Genomic DNA, 18,639 nt, shown 5'->3' on the forward strand with positions numbered 1-18,639 from the left:
GATATATTGTACCTCGTAGAATGACATTATGATATGAGTCTACCTTAGGTAGATTTCCTAGTATAAGTCGACTCCATATTATTTATATACGAGTACACCAATTATGTGGTGTAGATCATTCGAGGACCTGCTGCAAGGCAAATACTTACAGGATGATTCCAGGCACCTTGGGTACACGTCCGGCAGTGATTCAACGGCGGAGACCACTGAATCAGCGTCAGCGGCTTCGTACCTGCAGCCGCAGCCAAAGCGGATCACTGAAGGTCCGACGGCTGTCATTAAAGGTTTGCTATGAGTATGAATGGAATAAGTCTAATTATGATCTATTAAACCATAAGAGAACATCCATTCTATCCGACGTATCGATTTTCACTACTGGCTATCAGGACCACTCGGATTTCAATCTCGCGCTCGCGATTGACGAAGATGGCCGAAAAGACGAGCGCCCATCGAACCCCGAAGACAACATTTTATTCCCTTATTATACCCCCTAAAAGACCAGAGATACCACGGCATGCTATCGATATCAACCCGGCGGGGTCAAACACGAAGTCGACGTAGGCCGTCGGCTGTGAACTCCGGGTACCGAGACAACAATGCTGGCCCTTATAAATATAGGCCTGCGGCCGTCGATACCCAGGTATTTTATACCTATTCCCGTAATGGAAATTAAGGCGCCTCAAGAAGTAATCAACCAACACTCTCCCCAAGTGTTAAAAGGTCGTTACCCAGCCTCGAGTATCAAATACCATCATTGATGGAAATAGGTAATGTCCGGAGGACGAACCGGGGAATTGTGCCTCGCTACATTCGAAGATCTTATGAAAAACACCTACAGCAAAAAGATTATGTCAGAAGGCATGCCAGATCACAAGATCCTATTCTGAGCCTGGCCTACTCCGCGTTCAACGGGTATTAGTGCTAACTCTTGTTGGAGAAAGTCGGAGAAGAAAGTCTGGGACAAGCAATTGAATACCGGGCTGGCATGTGAAGAGACGCTAAAATACGACGGTACAACGCTAAAGACTAAATTAATAAGGGGAGCAAGGGCGCCGACATGTGCCTCGGCCGTTTTTATTGTGGAGTCTTCTGACATCAGCGTTAACGGTTTAGTGCACATTACTGCTACATTACAGGGCATTACTTAGGACTTTTTTGGAGCTTGTACCGGAACTCTACAGGCGCAACCAGCCAGATACCAAATACATCCGAGGTTCAACTGACTTGGGAACTTAAAACATAATCAAGGTTGTCGCCTCTTGTTGAAATCATTATTAACCTTTGAACTATTCCTTCCATATATTCTTGTTGTATCATCTGGCCTTAATATACCTTAACCTTTGAAACCACTATATTTATTACCATCTCTATTGCGAAACATAACCAGAACATAACCAGAAAACCTCAAGAATAAGCAACAATGGGTGGTAAGCGCTTCCCTCAGTCATTATATACTAGCAGTAATGACGGAGGTGGCTAACAAGTGAAATAAACTACAGCACTCGACCGATTAACACAAATCTCGGGCCAGATCTCTGGCTCCAAGTCAGCGCGAGAGAAGCTATTCCAAAAGAGCCCCGACGACGTAAGCTCGCTCCCACTCCTCGAATACCACATATCCACCGAATTCCCAAACTAACAAGCCGAACTATAGATTGTCGTAACAGGATGTCTCCGAACGGCATTCACAAAAGGTGGCAAGGGCGGATTCAAGGACACGCAAGCGGCTGACCTAATGGCCGGTGCGCTAAAGGGCCTCCTAGAGCGTTCTAAGATTGACCCTTCTCTTGTTGAGGACGTTTGCGTCGGTGAAGTCCTAGCTCCCGGCGGTGGTGCTACCGAAATGCGCGCCGCAGCCCTCGTCGCCGGCTTTCCTGAGTCTACCGCCGTTCGCACCCTCAACCGCCAGTGTTCCTCCGGTCTCCAAGCCTGCGTCGACGTCGCCAACCAGATCCGCGCTGGAATGATCGAAGTCGGTGTCGGTGCCGGTGTCGAGAGCATGAGCTTGCACTATGGGTAAGCCTCGATTTCCTCCCCAACTCTACTCCCTCCCTTCCCCTTACTAACTCCCAAACCAGCCCCGGTGCTGTAACCGAGTTCTCCGAACTCCTCGAATCCCACCCCGAAGCCGCAAACTGCAAAGTACCAATGGGCGTACTCTCCGAAGACATGGCACGCGACCTCAAAATCTCCCGCGCAGACCAAGACGCCTTCGCCGCATCCTCATACCAAAAAGCGCTGAAAGCGCAACAAGAAGGGCTCTTCGACCAAGAAATCCACCCCCTAACCGTCCAATACACCGACCCCAAGTCCGGCGAAACTAAGACTATAACCGTGAACAAAGACGACGGAGTACGCCCTGGAATCACACCAGAAAGCCTATCCAAGATCCGCTCCGCGTTCGCCGAGGGTGGATCGATCCACGCGGGTAACGCATCGCAGGTCTCGGACGGCGCAGCCGCTGTTTTACTCATGAAGCGATCTACGGCCGAGCGTCTAGGCCAGACTATCCTAGGTCGCTTTGTAACAGCCAGTATCGTGGGTGTTAAGCCCTTACTCATGGGTATCGGTCCCTGGAAAGCTATCCCCAAAGCGCTCGAACTCGCGGGTGGTCTTACGGTTGATGATATCGATGTCTTCGAGATCAATGAGGCGTTCGCGAGTCAGTGCTTGTGGTGCGCAAACGAGCTGCACATTCCCAAGGAGAAGATCAACCCCAAGGGTGGCGCCATCGCGTTCGGTCACCCACTTGGATGCACGGGTGCCAGACAAGTCAGCACCTTACTATATGAATTAAAACGCCGTGGCCAGAAGGTTGGTGTTACGAGTATGTGTGTCGGTACCGGTATGGGTATGGCCGCCGTCTGGGTTGCCGAATAAATGCTACAATAATTAAGGGAAAATATGTGTTCAGGTGTATACTAGTACTACGTGTTACCTGTTTGGAAACGTCATCTTGGGGGGTTGTCGATATATCACCACATATATGAAGTCACGAACGAGGCGATTTGTTCGGGGCGACCAAATAGCATTGTGTATATATTATCCTTTCGGCGTTTAGTATCCACGTTAAATATGCCATTTCGTACTCCAACATTTATCGTCTTTCCCTACTTTAGAGTAGATGGCCAAAAACTTGTCTAAAAAGTTAGAGCTATCCTGTCATCTTTCGGTAGCGCGGTATCTTCGGGCAGGCCGCAGGTTAGATCTAGACCATCCAAAATAGCCGTTGTTGGTATGGTGGGCTCTTCGTACTAAGAGGAGAATCCCTCGACGGTGCTACCTACCCCCTTTTCTTTCGCGAGCCGAATGATCTCAAATCCAACCACTAAGTCCATAAGACCCAACCCCACACTCTTGTATATGACATTACCGGCCGTGAGCCAGCGCGCCAGGTGATTGTCCTGTCCAGATTGCTGAGGTTGTTGTTTCGGCTGTCGGTCATCCGAAACCACTCCTCGGCTAGAACTTCGTCGATGATGGAAAGGAAGAGAAAATCCGCCGCTACTACCTCTTCGGCTAGGGCTGCGAGATGAAGAGCGCTTGCTTCCGCTACCTGAGTTTCCAGATTCTGATCCATAAACCGTCGACATGGCCGTACCCGTCGATGCAGGATCGGATCTATCGAAAGATTCGCTTACAGAGGAAGTTTCCGAACTCTGCGACGCCAATGACTCATCTTCTTCCTTAGCCAGTCTGTGAATCATAACCAGTTCACCCAATCTACAACTTGTTAACAATTTTCCGTATTTGTTCAACATGAAAATATCTAAGACTTACTCAACAAGCTGCTTTGGCTCCAAGCCTGCGTCAATAATCTCACCTGCCTCCTTCAACGCTCCGTCTAGTGTATCCACGACGAGGACTCCACCTTCTGTCGCGTGTTTATGATAGTGAAGGTGACCAGCCGTGTGAGTCTTCGTTGCTTGTAGTAACAACTCTTTCGGCAGCTCCCGCATATTTCTCTTGTAACTTCCCACTGCCACAATTAATCTACCCTTTCTACGGCCTTCATGGTTCGTTAAGATGCTTGCATCAAATAGATCCTCCGTACTAGGCGTGCAACAGTAAATAACATCTGCTGCTCTCAAGTGGTCCTTCTGTAATCTATCAAACTCGCCATAGCCTGGGGTGAGGAGACTGAATTCTGCTTGGTCCCAGCCTTCGCGTTCCTTGATTTCCCGGGGTATTCCGGAAAGCTTTTTAAACGTGTTTCTTGCGTTATCGCTAAAGCGCCGGTTAATAATGTATACTTGACGGATACTGTCTCCCCGGAGCATCAAAGCTAGTCGGATATGCCAGTACGCTTGTAAACCCGAACCGAAGACGGTCAAAGTTCGTACCGTAGCCCGTTTAATGAGAAGACAGGAGGAAGCAAGCGCCGTGCGAAAAGCAGTCAAGTTTTGCGCATGAAGGAATCCTACGGGCGGCCCTTCAGGCGAATATAAGGTAACCGAACCAGTAGGTCGGATGGCAGGCAACGAAGGGTCGGCGGACGGCGATGAAAGAGTGACAACTGGAAGTTCATCAGCAAAGGTATGCTTAATAGAGCCAACTTTGTACTCCAGTGTACCAACCTTTTACCGCGTGGCCTAGTGTGCTACATGATGGCATAAATAGCGTCGTGGCACCGGTAATTTTAGAGCTTATGACAGTGCGCTCGGGTTGGTGAACGGTGCCATCTTGTATGGACTGGGTGCCAGTGGAATACTCGTGAAGCGCATTCTTGACTACATCCACGAACTGATCGGCCTCTGGATGGCTTAGGTTTTCCAGCAAGCCTTGGATTTGTTCGTCGGAAAGTACCGTCAAAGACATTGTTTCCGACTTCGGATATCGTACTTTTTTATATGGATACGATGATGTAGAAAATTGGTTGGTCGTTACTAGATAACTGGGTGTACACGATGTCGTAATAATGGTTTTTTAGGAATGAAGATAAGAATATTAGCCATCGGTTGCCTACGTTACCTTCAAGTTACGCAACGTAGGTGTGTATTAAGCGAACTCTAAGGTATCTCGGGATAAACTGCCCGTTTCCATGTGAGAAGAGGGCCGAGTCTCGGTACCGTTGGTGAGTCGTTAAAGGCTTGGCTGGGGAAATAAAAACACAACACAATATTCTTCATGTTTTACAAGATCAAGAGAGAAAGAAGAAAGCCTGAGTCAAGAAGGACAAGATTAATAAAAATGATATATGCAATACTTCTTTCAAAAAACGCCATGGACCTTGGCGTCGATACACAACTCCTTTCATGCCCTAAATCCGAGGAAGAAGATGGATAAGATGGATTAGATGGGATGGGTGGAAACAGCAGCGTTCGCTGTAATTGGCGATGATAAGAATACCAAGCCGGCGGAACTGCACCTGCGCCTACCTTAGCTGTAGCTACCCCGCTATAGTAGTATCTCACAGGGCTAACCTTAGCTGAGAGTGACGTATAAGTATAGAGGGGTAAGCTTGGCAACTTACGAGAATTGAACCTAAATCGACAGAAAGAGCGACGATGAATTATATTAAATTGGTACTAATTGACCAACCAGAACTAAAACCAGGACATGTTCATCACTCCTACATATACATACACATATACAGATAAATAATATACGACGCAAGATATATGAATATAGGAATCAATTGATCCATATAGGTATTACATGGCAATATATAATGACCAATCAACACTGGCTCCCGTTACTTGGAGAAAACAAAAGAGCTGCGCATAATAAAATGCACATACATGTTGTCGCTAATATGTAGACTTCTCGAACGCCGCCAAGGACCTTTGACCTTTCACCTTCACCTAGGTATTTTACCTGATATTGACATCGAGTATCCGATCCACCAAACAAATACGCTCGCCCGCCATGCGAATAGACGCTGTTAATCCCAGTTCCTCCGACCTATCACTATCTTTCCCGCTATGCCGTGCCGTTCCGAAACCACTCAGTGCGATCGATTAAATCGCATTGGACCAATTGAAGACGCCAATGTATCGCAAAAAAGCCAACGCCGACTTAGAGTATAACCGCCAATCCCGTTCTTTAGCGAACCGACATACCCGCTCCATCCGTTCTAAACACCAACATAGCATGTTTACCCCGAACTACGTCCGTATCCCCAGCACCCACGAACCCGTGGGGACCTCCCTTGCCTGTCCCGAATCCAAGGTCACGGATGCGACCGCTACCAATGTCGAATAGTGTGCCATGTACCTGCAGGCCCCTCTCGGCGATAGCGTCCTGGATCGCCGCGTTGGCCATGAGCACAGCGACACCAGCCTCGACGTTAAGCTCGGCAATGCGAACCGCCCGCTGCTTATCATCCGTAATGGAATTGAGCTCTTCACGGTTTGCATTGCGTAGTGCCTTTAGGGGTGTCAACCACGTGTCCAGCACGCCGCCGACGCGAGCATCGCCCAATGCTGCTGCCGCTCCACCGCATGAAGAGTGCCCGCACAGTACCACATGCTTGACCTTCAGGTGCGTCACAGCATACTCGATAACCGCCGACGTGTTAATATCGGTCGGCGAAATAATGTTAGCGATGTTGCGGTGCACAAATACATCGCCTGGCTGTAAGCCAAGAATCACTGTTTCGGGACAGCGGGAATCAGAACACCCTAGCCACACTGTATGTCGCGTCGCGATCGCTCTAACGTTAGCCGTCTTATTCTTTTTATTTTTAGCGTGGGGTTGTCATTTTCACTCCGGGTCGGCGTGCTTAGGTACAGCCACAAGCCTACGAGCTCCCCACAGCGCAAGTGTCATCATAACACCCACGTCACACAGCAGTGGTAGGATCTTGGGTAGGATATCTCCCAAGACCATGCTAGTGATCTGTTGAGTGGGGCCTCCCTCATCTCGCAGCTCAACAAAGGGAAAATAACAATACCAAGATGCCAAGGAAACAATGAGGTGGAGAGAGAAATGAATAAATAAATGAAACCAACTTACGGATTGCCGGCGATTGTCCTGAAGCCAACTTCGGGAAGAAATCCGGGTTTTGATGGCCTTTGTAACCGGCCCAGGCTTGGTTCGAACTCAGCGCGTAGGCAAAAGCATCTTCTGCGGCCATGGTAAGCAAAAATATGTTCCGTTTTCTTTTGTTCTTTTTCCCAAGACGCTACCCTCGCCAATCTCGGGATCTCAAAAAACAATTTAAGCGTATTTTTAAAATAGGAGGTGCCGGTGGACCACCACAACCCCTGTTGGATCCAGATCTAGGAGCAACTGTAACTCCTTCTTGGTGGGGTAGATTAGGGGCAGTAGTACGGGGGTTGAAAGAAAAGAAGAGATTGGATTGGTAATGTGGCTAGACTTACGAGGAGGAGCAGGCATCTTGGAAATCTAAGATGTCCTGGGTGTTGCGCCCTTTTATATGTGCAGAGGAGGTAATATGGTGCTCCGTATAATGGCCACGGGCGGCGAAGCGGCACACACGCAAGATCCCACCCAAACGGGAGTGCAGGATATCAATGAGCGAATTAGGAAGTCCCAAGCCCAATCAGATCTAACGCTCGCCCACTTTCTCGTCTGTACACACCCACCACTAAGATGGATTCAGTTCCTGTTTTTCTCTCTGCTTTGGCTAGGTAAAATATCTCTCGATCGTATTTCGAAGTCGTGTGCTCAGCTCGCGCGTTCGGGTGTCCGTCGGAGGAGGCCGTGATTGTTCGGAGAGATGAAGATCGCACGATGATTTATATGTGTTGATAGGTAAGCGGATAAGCTTAAATGGTTTATTGACAGAAGGTATGTTTCCAAACAAAGAGGACGTTTCCCCAGATAAAGAATATGTTTCCCCAAATCTAATTTCAATCTTGGTGAACCAGGTAGTAACCATAAATGGGATGGAACAAGTATGTATGTACTAGAGAGAAGGGGGGGAACAGCTGAGGAGGAAGAGAGGAACAGGTCTCAGAGTAATACTAAATAAACCTGACGCAGCCCGGCGTCAGCAGAAGCAGCAGTACACAGGACCACAGCACAGTCCTTGAGGCTTTAATTATTACACACACTGGTTGGGTCTATCAAGATCAAATACAGTAGGATCGGCTGAACCGGAGTCCGGGGTAAAAAAAGAAAGTATTGTATTGATTTATGTATAAGTTTGATTGTCGTACATAAAAAAAAGCAAATATACCATCAAGATTATATCTAACATGTATCAGGGGATGCTTGTAATCCGGACAGATTAGATGAGATCCCAACCTTAATAATGCCTTAACTCTTCGTCTAGAGTTCCCCCTGGTCCAAGTAATTAGCTTTATCTTTCTACCGGATAGAAGTTTGATTGTTAGATATGAAAGTGTTATACACAGGGCTCGTGGATATTATGAAACTTGTCGCAGGCACGAGGCGCACAGATCGGCACAAGCGCAACATCTTTCACATTTTCCGGACCATGGGAACGAGATAGCCTAGGTAGTAGTAGTTGTATAATGCATACCTAGGATACTATCCAACTACGTAAGCAAATCACAGTGCTTGCTGTAAATGTAAGTAAGAAAAGTCACGGACGCTAAAGCTACTGCATGTATTACATAGCTAGCTACATATTATCTAGGTACATTATTATTACGAATCTAAGCGAACGAAGAAAAGAGCGAATGAGCGAATTGTAATGTGATGTATTTAGTATGTCCGAGGAGAGGCGAGCCAATACCCAGACGCCCAGCCAATAACCAATCTTATATCTAACGTTTTGTCCCGCCCGCTGCCTCCGCCGCCGCCAATCTGCGAAGCAACCATAAACTGCCAGGAACAGGGTGTTGAGCGTGGTACCGCAGATAGACAGAAAGCGGTGAGAAGGAGGAGAACGAGACGAGAGGACAGATTGGGTACACAAGAGAGGGGACGAGACGAGAGAGGAGAACGGGTATCACGAACTAGTAGCATAGACATCTAGGAAATATCTCAAACGCAAAGCGCCTTCGAGAAGACCCCCTGATCTTCTTCCCTGGAGCTTGTTATTCCCGGGGGGACATTACAGGTAGTATACCATGCACTTGCACATGCTCAAGTCCATATTTCCATACACGTGTACATAATAGATGGGCGTCGCGCGGTGTAGAATACGTAAGCTGCGCGAAAAGGTGAGGGGGGATTTATCTTAGTAGTTCGTTTCCTGGTTCGGACCCAACGGTCAGGAACACTTCCTGTATCAATGCCAGTTTTGCCCAGGTCCCAGGGAAATGCAACGCTACGAACGAGGCTGGCTTGGCTTCCCTTGGCTCTTGGCTTGGCTCTCGGCTCGGCTTGACCATCCTAATTCGGTAATCTTTAAGGTTCCGGTACGCTTTTAACGTGTCCGCTCGTAAATACGTATACTAGGGGGTCCACGTGCTGAGATCTACGGAGGACCAGATAATTCCAACTTATTAATGGAAAATACCAAGAAATTCAACGCCTCAACGCTGACGACCAAAAAACCGTTGCCAAGACTTGGCTCTAATACTGGAGCATATCAACATAGTAAACATAAACACATTTCACAAATTTATCTTGGCCAATTAATTCATTCATTGTCACATTGGTCGTTGGTGAAATTCTGCAGAGCGAGTAGGCTGCGTGCAAATCCATATGGTTGGTATTCCCTTTTACCTCCTCCAACGCCGGAACTGTGCAAATATAGAGAAATTCATGACCCGTGACCGACCAACCGCAATGCTTTATTTAGCTAGCTCAGCTTTAGACCTTGATGGCCTGCTCAAGAGCCTTCTTCTTCTTCTCGATGCGCTTGTTGGCCTTAGCACCCATGATACCACCACCCCATTGTCGTCGAGCGTTCTCGGAGTTGGCTAGGTAACCATCCTTGATGGCGCTGACGAGCTTGGAGAGCTCGTTCTTGTCCTCGGATCGGACCTCGGTGATGGCGAGAACAGCGGCGGTCTGGATTTTCGTTAGTCAGGTCACATGTAATATGTGTGTAGGTTAGAACGTACCTTCTTGTGGACAACGGTTCCAAGACGGGCCTTGCCCTTGATGATGGCGTACGGGACACCCATCTTTCGGCAAAGAGCAGGTAGGAAGATGACGAGCTCGATAGGGTCAACGTCGTTGGGGATAAGGACGAGAGAAGCCTTCTTATTCTCAATGAGGCCAACAACATGGTTGAGACCGTACTTGACAGCGTAGGGCTTCTTGCTGACATCCTCCTTCTTCTTGCCCTCCTTGATGGCGGTAGCCTCCTTGACCAATCGCTCCTTCTTCTCGGCCTTAGACTCGGGTCGGTACTTGTTAAGGAGCTTGAAAGCCTGGGCGGCAGTGTTGCGGTCGAGAACGTGTTGGAACTGAGAGATCGCAGGGGGGACCTTCAGGCGCAGGTTGATGATCTTCTTTTGGCGTTGAAGACGGACATACTCGGGCCACTTCACCATGCGCGAAAGGTTGCGCTTGGGCTGGATGTCCTGGCCGATACCGAAGTTGCGGGGTCGCTTCTCGATGAGGGGGTTCTATCGACATGTTAGCATTACCTTGAATGGAATTGGAGGGGAAGGATTGAATATTGTGGACTTACCTTGGGAGCCTTCTTGGAACCCGCCTTGGAGGCGAAGGGGGCCGGGGCGGCCTTCTTACCGGACTTAGGAGGCTATCATTGAGAAGACAGACATCAGCAAATGTGTTCCATTGACTGTAGTCTATCTTGAACTCTAGAGAGATAATCGCGAGTGGCATTTCTGCGCACCGCACGAAAAATCTCAAGCCAGTTCTTCACCAGCGTCCGAAGACGACAGGCGGAATTAAAGCAACTCAAATATTGAGTGCCATTGTATCATTGAATTAAGTGCATAGGCACATCAATTCTAGGAATCAGGAGCTTACCATGGTGATTAATTTGTCGTGTGGTCGTTGTTGGGTGAAAAGACTGCGACCAAAGTTGAAAGGTGTGAAGAATGAAAAATCTCGTTAAAAGTTGCGAGCTGGTGGAAAAAGAGAAAAAGTTGTGCGTAGGGTTTGCGCTACTGCTGGTAAAATATCGGGAATGAAATCAGCTAGATTAGAATCGGACTAGTGCGCTTGCCCCTCGCCGATGTACTTTCGTACCCGTCTTTGCCCCACCAAGATTCTTTAAAGGTTCTTCAAGGTTAGAGTCAGCAACTTTAATCCCATATCGATTGGGTTGAGTCAACTTTCGTTTGCATTTCTCAATTCATATTTATTAAGTCAAGCATTATTTCTAAATCATTTCTCCTTTTTCATTTCTGAAATCGGTTACTTGACTAAGCACAAAATGCCACCAGCACTCTGCGCTATCTGCAAGACAGAGCGAGCCTTAATCAAGAGACCCAAAAATTACCAGAAGCTTTGCAAGGGTTGTTTTATACAAATATTCGAAGATGAAGTACACCATACCATAACTTCATCACAGCTATTTTATCCAGGGGAAACAGTGGCTATAGGTGCATCAGGGGGCAAAGATTCAACCGTCCTCGCTTCGGTGCTTAAGACCTTAAACGAAAGACATAACTATGGAGTCAACTTGATACTCCTCAGTGTCGACGAAGGCATTAAAGGCTACAGGGATGACTCCTTGGAAACAGTTAAGCGCAATGCGGTACAGTACGACATGCCACTCAAAATAGTTGGCTACGGTGAATTATACGGTTGGACGATGGATCAAGTCGTCGAGACTATCGGTAAGAAGGGCAATTGTACCTACTGCGGCGTTTTCCGGCGGCAGGCTCTCGACAGAGGCGCGAAGATGTTGGGAATCAAGCATGTCGTCACTGGTCATAATGCCGACGACGTCGCAGAGACAGTCCTCATGAACCTTCTTCGAGGAGATCTGCCACGCTTATCGAGGAGTACGAGTATCGTTACTGGAAGTGACGCTAGCGAGGTTAAAAGGAGTAAACCACTCAAATATTCATACGAGAAGGAGATTGTGCTATATGCGCACCATAAGAACCTCGACTATTTCAGTACCGAATGCATCTACAGCCCAGAAGCCTTCAGAGGAAGCGCCAGAAGTCTGATCAAGAACTTGGAAAGGGTTCGTCCTAGCGCTATATTGGATGTTGTTCGAAGTGGTGAGGATATGGCCAGATTGGTTCCAGGAGCTGCACCGAGCTCCTGCGGGTGTGATGGGAAAGCCACCGCTCAGCAAGCCCCTACTGACGAAGAAAACATTGATGGCTGTGGTTCAACAAACGGCCGAACAAATGGTGGTGAGATGGCAGCGATGGAAAAGCGACTTAGAGAAAATGAGGCTGCTGAGGCTGCGGGTCTCGAGACGGAGATCACAACAAAAAAGACCGAAACCCAGCATCACGTCAAATCGCACCAAACCAACGGTCAAGCTAAGACACCAGGCACAAATCTGCCCGTCAGGTTAAAACAAAAATTAGGCACCTGCGAGAAGTGTGGCTATATGTCGAGCCAGAAGTTGTGTCAAGCTTGCATGCTGCTAGAAAATCTAAATAAGAACCGAGCAGAGATTACAATATAGATATAGCATGGATTCGGCGTTTGGTAGAGTTGGGCCTGGTCGAATAGATGAAATACGATACCCCGAATGAAGAGGATTTTTGGCTGAATACTGTTGTAACAAATAAAATTCCGTATCAAATGCTATATTTCATGGGCTTTGTACAAATGGCTACCCGTTGCGAAATATTTCGTCCCCTCTTTTCCGTCTCTCTCTTCTGTTTACGTGAATCGCTTCTCGACCTAAAAACTCCGTCAGTATTATGAACATACTTAATCTTTGAGAGACCAGAAAACCATACCCTCCAAGGGTTGTTGACCTCGAAGCCGGTTGGGGCTATGGGCGCATCGCTTTGCCCTCGTAAGAATCCCGTTAACCGACGGTCTCGGTTCATCACTGTAGAACGTCACGTCAGCTCCATCTGCATTTCGAAACGTTGCACCCCAATTCGCCGTACTTTGTCTGTCCCATTGATCCAATGATCGTCGTCCTCTCTTGCCACCGTTTTGCCAGTTTCGGAATTTCGAGAGACCTGCACCAGTCGCGCCGAACATCTAATGGGCATTAATATCCGAGGGGGTCATTGTATACGTTCATCATCGGTTGGGGTTCTCACGGCAAGGATGATTCCATAAGGAATCAACGCTTCGAAGGGAATCGCCATTGCGAAATTATCGGTTTATTCTATGCTTAAAAGTTAATATGGAAGCTACTTAGATCTATTGTCTATCTTGAATGACTTACTATCGCGTATTATTGGATGTTGATATTTGCAATTGCTCCTTCGGAGTCAATCGGTAGGCGAAGCGTGATATTGCAAGATGAGGTCGAACACAACAGCCAATGATGTAGAATGTTAAAGTGCGACGGCTAGCCTGAGTAATCTGATGAATTACATAAGCTCAGCAGCTTATTGTATGTGGTCCAAGCTTGGATTCATTACATAATAGCCCCTACATGAAGTACTAGTGATGTACCCACTTAGCAAGTGATATGAGCTGACTAAATGTGGAGCTCGGCAAGAGCTACACCACCGTCAATCATCAACCTTCGACCATTTCAAAGCAGCGCGCAGTACAACCATCTTATCGTCGCAAACTACTTTTTTCAATACATCATACACCCTTTCAGTCGCGATTTTTTCTGGTGACGCGTCAATCACTGACTTAATCTAGAAATTTTCATAATAATCAAACAATAATCACCCCCATACCCATACTTAGCGCGTCTACTCCTCTCGAAACTCCGCCGCATTAACCCTCCTAAACCCTCAAGACTCAAATGTCATGGGTCGCGCCGATATTCGATTCCGTAAACAACATACAAATATCCTACATCCACACACTTTACGCCGCCCAAGTTTGTAAATATTACAATCCCTTTGCGACAAGCATGCGACGAAACCCTTCATGACGCGAAACGGTGCGATTCGGAGGCCTTGGAATATTCCCTTGCCATCACCAACAAGCGCAATCCAACCCCTATAAATACACCGAGTAAATCCTTATCCGACTAGTCAACACCCGTCAACTGTTCGCGCCGTACCACATTAATGAAGGCGATGGCCAACGCACAACTTATGCAAGAGGAGCTTCAACAAAGTGTAGTACTGTCCGAAGAGGATGCTGAATTTGAGGAAGATTTACCCAACGACACAGTGATGATGGACAGCGCCTCCCTTCCGCCTCCTGACACCTCAGGAGGTCAAGATTACATACAGCACAACCATGCGGTAGTAGACTACGATAGCCGCGGGGAGAACGAAGTCGACGATGGAAGTCCAGGCGATGAAGGGCGTCAAGCCGAAATAGACTACGAGATGGAAGACGTACCAGCCGAAGAGGACGATGCCGATCATGAAGAGGAGGATTCTAGCGTTGAAGATGGAGATCCTCATGATGATGATGACGATGCTTTCGACGTTGACGCCGAAGGGGAGGAAGATGAAGAACCCGTCAGCCACCAGCCCGTCGATCCAAATGGAGTTTCCAGCGATGAAGACGAGGCGGAGCACGAAGTCGCCGAAGAAGATGATGAGAACGAAGGAGTTGGAGCTGTTAAAATAAAACCTGGCGACACCGATGAGGAAGATAGCGAGAGCGAAGATGACATCAGTCTAGCCTCGGGCTCTAGCGATCGAGAATCTGCGGCTGAATGGGAAGAGGCCGTCGAGAACGAGGAGGAGGATGAAGATGAATCCGATGCCGTCGACCCCAATAACTGCATATTCTGCAAGAATAGCGAGGAAAACGATCCAGCAGAGGAATTCGAGGCCTACCTCTCCTGCAAAGGCTGTGGCGAACACGGTACGTGGTATAATTTTGCGCAAAATCCAGCCAACGATCTAATTTTATCCTGTTTAGCCCACCAGCAATGTGCCCGTGATGAAGGAGCTCTTGATGATAAGAATAGTAAGTTAAATACTCATTTGTTATTTCCCCAAGTCAGGTTACTCACCTGTTTGTATAGACGAATTGAATTGGAAATGTCCAGATTGCGCAGCCGATGATGTGGGTTCCGATTCTGAAGCCGAGTTTGTTCGCGAGAACATAGGAAGTGATCACGACATTGAGCCAGACGGTGTCGATGTTGATGATAATGATCTATCGCCTACATCAGCCAGCCGAGCGGCTGCTCCTAAATTTGCTCGAGATCTGCTTCCTTCCCAACGTGGTCTAAACAAGCCAGACTCCCATTCAGTTTTCAATCAATTAGTTCTCGATGAAGATCCCATGGATGGTTCGCGAGTCCTACGAAGAAGGAAGACGTCGTCAACTGAGCCTATCCCCGATGAAGAAGTAATGTCGCTACGCAAACGAAGAAGGAACACATCGGATGAATCCATCCAAGATGAAGCTAATCAGGAACAAGCTAATGTGACGGAGTCCTCGACTAGGGCCCGGTCAGGGCGATCCCTGCGGCACAAAGCGTCAAACTCAGAGGCATTATGTACTGTCGTCAAGAAGTCGCGGTCTAGTCTCGTTGTGAAAATGCGAGTGGGTGCCACCGAGTTGCATAAACTTTCCCATAATTCAAGGTCGAAGAGAAGAAAACGAACCGGCCGGGTAGCCGCATCTCGCCCTTCTCGATCCTCAAGAAAAATTACAACAACACGAGCCGCGGCTGTTGCAGAACCACTTCCCATGGCCCCATTCTTCCCTTCCAGCTATTCCCAACCTTTCTATTCATTCTACGATAAAGAGCCAGATGAACTTAAGGGCAAGCCGTATGGTGGTATATTATCCGAAGAACAAGCAGACACAACAAAAACCCTGCCGACCAAAGATGATCGACGAAGGTTTGATGAGGCCAAACAAAAGGCTGAAGAAGAGTGGAGGAATCGCTTGCTTGCTATGCAAGCCGAAGCCGAAGTACCAGTGAAGAAATCAAGAAAACAATCTGGTCCTGCAAGCCAAATCGAGTGCATCGAATTTGGCGGCTGGGAAATTGACACCTGGTATGCGGCTCCGTACCCCGAAGAATACAGCCGTAATCGAGTGCTGTATATCTGCGAGTTTTGTTTGAAATACATGAACTCGGATTATGTCGCTTGGCGACACAAGCTGAAGTGCCCGGCAAAACACCCTCCTGGTGACGAGATATATCGACATGGATCTATTTCGTTTTTTGAGGTCGATGGTCGAAAAAATCCAGTATATTGCCAGAATCTCTGCCTTTTGGCCAAACTCTTCCTTGGTTCCAAGACATTATACTACGATGTCGAACCATTCTTATTCTACGTACTTTGCGAGTATGATGACCTAGGTTATCACTTTGTCGGATACTTTTCCAAAGAAAAACGAGCGAGTAGTCAGAATAACGTGAGCTGTATTCTCACATTGCCCATCCATCAGCGAAAAGGATATGGCCATCTACTCATCGATTTCTCGTATCTCCTAACGAAGGTGGAGGAGAAAACTGGCTCTCCTGAGAAGCCACTTTCTGATATGGGACTTGTCTCGTACCGAAACTACTGGAGATTGATCATTTGCAAGTACCTCATTGACCACACGCCTGAGGACAAATCCCAGAGGAAGGGTATAAGTATCAGACAGATATCCGATGATACAGGAATGACTCCTGATGATGCAATCTCGGCCCTTGAGGCTCTTCGTTTCCTCGTTCGAGATCCTGTCACCCAAGTCTACGCTTTCCGGGTCGACCTAGCCTACTGCCACAAGGAGGTTACAAAATGGGAAGCGAAGAACTATGTTAAGCTAAATCCCAAAAACCTCACCTGGATGCCATATGTCATGGGTCGCAGCAACGCTACGAACTTCGAATTGGGGCCAGCTCTTAATACGATTGCTCCCCGAGAGGAAGATGAAGATGTAAAGACTGTCCAGACCCTTGCGGAGAGTGGTATAGCAACTGGTGATTTTGCTATAACTCAACCCACAGCACCAAAGTTTCTTCCAGATGCGGAGCCTTCTGTTCTTGAATCGACAGAACCAAACGACAATGCCCCTGTTGACACCAAAGAAGATATAAAACCAAACGGAATTGGCAAAGAAAATGCCGATATTTCCAACGGTCAATCAGAGGATCAGATTACCTCGACTAGTACCGGTGCGGACATCCCAGATGATGAAAATAGCTGGCTAAAGCCGTATGAATCGATCCCTGTTTCTAGGTTCACTGTTTTTCCTCCTATCAACAATCGACGCACGGCTGTGTCGCGCCTCAACTCAACTGTCGTCAGACCAGCACCATTGCCGCGTATACCCCCTCCGACTTCACGACGAGTCGCACGCCCCAAAGTCCGTCGTACAACCGGAACCCCTAAAGTTCGCAAAACGCCAAAGGCGAGCTCTGGGAAGCGCAAACCTGGCGGTACCGGCCGCGGTCCTGGTCGTTGGCCAAAGGGCACCAAGAAAAGCGACTACGGCAACGCCGATAGTGGTCCTGGTTTGCCCCCAGCGTGGATTGAGAAACAACGACAGACGAGCGTAGCTAAATCAGTCGACGATACCAACACCCAGGATACGGTGCAGGTGCAAGTAACGGAGACTAGTAAGAGCCATAAAGGAAAGCAGACCGCTTCCCTCTCCGCTATCTCAGCCGATGATGTTGATGGAGGCGGAGCTGTTTTATCAAATGATGTCAACGCTGATACTGTAATGAGTGGGGTTGGCAACGAGGAGGGCGAAGGGGTAGAGGCAGGACCGGCATAAACTACCTTGCCCCCTCGAGTGAGCATTCGAGGCGATTGTTCGAATGCTGGAATGTAAGATGGAGCGTTCGTGTATATTTCATAATGCCGCCGCTGGTGTGCTTTTAAGCAGGCTTCTTTAAAAAGAGAATATACCGGTAAGGCAGAACAAACGGGTAGGGCGCGTCGCTACTAGTTAGTTCGGAAAGAGACGGGGATTGGGCGTCTAGGCGACGAATGGATTACCTATCGATACTTGCCCAACCTACACAGCCACTACTGCTTCTTGCTTCGCAGTTAGGGGCTGATTAGGTGGTTGCAGTGCCTATGTGATTTAGATACCTACTTAATGGATTGCTTGATTTGTGCGTTGTTCGGCTTGTTCGTGATGTGTCTGGAGATTTGAAGATGTAAGGGTTGTATAAGAATCTGATGTGTAAACTTATTGCCTAGAAACTTTATAACTACCTACCGAAGCATTGGTTAGCAAAATGACATGTAGTTCTTGTTGGTGTTTCTTTATGTCGAACTTGTGTCCGGAAGCAGTCGCCAACGAGTCAATCATGCTAGGTACATGTAAACGGTCAAGTGTACATATAACAGATATTCAATCCGTCTCTTTACGATAGGTATAACTGATAGAAGTAAATATCCAGACGTCGCTGATGTATTCTAACATTAACCGTGCTTAGATAGATCGGCTAGTATTCATTATACTACATGCAAGCTATAGCTATGATTGATATTGTCATCCTATTTCTAGGATATAGGTAAGTGTCACCACCAAGAAACACGTTTGTGGTTTTGACGGAACACTTTACCATTCTTTCTATATTCCTGGCATTTTTTTTATATCCATTTCGAATCCGTCACGCCCTGGCTCGCTTCCTCATCGACTATTTCTATATGTAAGGTCGGGCGGGTCAAGACGACATAAATCCCCTGAACGACTTTCATATGAAGTTGTGCCTCTTAATTGTGTAAACTGTCTATATGTATATATCCTTATACACATATCATATGTAAGATATAAATGCATGTGGGCCTTCATTAA

At 47.6% G+C, this 18,639-nt stretch overlaps 8 protein-coding genes across 8 annotated transcripts; 3 read left to right on the top strand and 5 right to left on the bottom strand.

Annotated features, from left to right (window-relative positions):
- Nucleotides 1–1,281: 1,281 nt before the first annotated feature.
- F4822DRAFT_291467 (peroxisomal 3-keto-acyl-CoA thiolase) lies at nt 1,282–3,067 on the top strand. Its single transcript, XM_051455031.1, has 4 exons — nt 1,282–1,427; nt 1,500–1,585; nt 1,655–2,016; nt 2,079–3,067. The coding sequence occupies exons 1-4, from the start codon at nt 1,421–1,423 to the stop codon at nt 2,878–2,880; spliced, it is 1,257 nt and encodes a 418-aa protein (XP_051313523.1). The 5' UTR covers nt 1,282–1,420; the 3' UTR covers nt 2,881–3,067.
- Nucleotides 3,068–3,098: 31 nt separating this feature from the next.
- Nucleotides 3,099–5,285, bottom strand: F4822DRAFT_407483 (ornithine cyclodeaminase). The gene is made up of 3 exons (XM_051458490.1): nt 4,578–5,285; nt 3,781–4,516; nt 3,099–3,723 (listed from the first exon to the last, which is right to left on the bottom strand). Exons 1-3 carry the CDS (start codon nt 4,816–4,818, stop codon nt 3,255–3,257), a joined length of 1,446 nt encoding a protein of 481 aa, XP_051313524.1. The 5' UTR covers nt 4,819–5,285; the 3' UTR covers nt 3,099–3,254.
- Nucleotides 5,286–5,468: 183 nt separating this feature from the next.
- Nucleotides 5,469–7,466, bottom strand: F4822DRAFT_291501 (carbonic anhydrase). Its single transcript, XM_051455033.1, has 3 exons — nt 7,326–7,466; nt 6,958–7,065; nt 5,469–6,632 (listed from the first exon to the last, which is right to left on the bottom strand). The coding sequence occupies exons 1-3, from the start codon at nt 7,339–7,341 to the stop codon at nt 6,046–6,048; spliced, it is 711 nt and encodes a 236-aa protein (XP_051313525.1). The 5' UTR covers nt 7,342–7,466; the 3' UTR covers nt 5,469–6,045.
- A 1,083-nt stretch (nt 7,467–8,549) lies between these two features.
- On the bottom strand, nt 8,550–9,169 carry F4822DRAFT_407488 (uncharacterized protein). Its single transcript, XM_051458491.1, has one exon. It carries the CDS (start codon nt 8,905–8,907, stop codon nt 8,638–8,640), a length of 270 nt encoding a protein of 89 aa, XP_051313526.1. The 5' UTR covers nt 8,908–9,169; the 3' UTR covers nt 8,550–8,637.
- Nucleotides 9,170–9,225: 56 nt separating this feature from the next.
- On the bottom strand, nt 9,226–10,974 carry F4822DRAFT_407490 (60S ribosomal protein L8-B). Its single transcript, XM_051458492.1, has 4 exons — nt 10,828–10,974; nt 10,523–10,594; nt 9,948–10,457; nt 9,226–9,894 (listed from the first exon to the last, which is right to left on the bottom strand). Exons 1-4 carry the CDS (start codon nt 10,828–10,830, stop codon nt 9,694–9,696), a joined length of 786 nt encoding a protein of 261 aa, XP_051313527.1. The 5' UTR covers nt 10,831–10,974; the 3' UTR covers nt 9,226–9,693.
- Nucleotides 10,975–11,095: 121 nt separating this feature from the next.
- On the top strand, nt 11,096–12,580 carry F4822DRAFT_291660 (adenine nucleotide alpha hydrolases-like protein). The gene has a single exon (XM_051455038.1). It carries the CDS (start codon nt 11,237–11,239, stop codon nt 12,452–12,454), a length of 1,218 nt encoding a protein of 405 aa, XP_051313528.1. The 5' UTR covers nt 11,096–11,236; the 3' UTR covers nt 12,455–12,580.
- Nucleotides 12,555–13,286, bottom strand: F4822DRAFT_291636 (uncharacterized protein). Its single transcript, XM_051455037.1, has 5 exons — nt 13,178–13,286; nt 13,050–13,117; nt 12,891–12,987; nt 12,735–12,829; nt 12,555–12,675 (listed from the first exon to the last, which is right to left on the bottom strand). The coding sequence occupies exons 2-5, from the start codon at nt 13,095–13,097 to the stop codon at nt 12,655–12,657; spliced, it is 261 nt and encodes an 86-aa protein (XP_051313529.1). The 5' UTR covers nt 13,098–13,117; nt 13,178–13,286; the 3' UTR covers nt 12,555–12,654.
- A 511-nt stretch (nt 13,287–13,797) lies between these two features.
- Nucleotides 13,798–18,098, top strand: F4822DRAFT_291664 (uncharacterized protein). The gene is made up of 3 exons (XM_051455039.1): nt 13,798–14,739; nt 14,797–14,844; nt 14,903–18,098. Exons 1-3 carry the CDS (start codon nt 13,986–13,988, stop codon nt 17,605–17,607), a joined length of 3,507 nt encoding a protein of 1,168 aa, XP_051313530.1. The 5' UTR covers nt 13,798–13,985; the 3' UTR covers nt 17,608–18,098.
- Nucleotides 18,099–18,639: the final 541 nt, after the last annotated feature.

This window comes from Hypoxylon trugodes (assembly GCF_022578975.1).
Source record: "Hypoxylon trugodes strain CBS 135444 unplaced genomic scaffold F4822scaffold_6, whole genome shotgun sequence".
Classification (NCBI taxonomy): domain Eukaryota; kingdom Fungi; phylum Ascomycota; class Sordariomycetes; order Xylariales; family Hypoxylaceae; genus Hypoxylon; species Hypoxylon trugodes.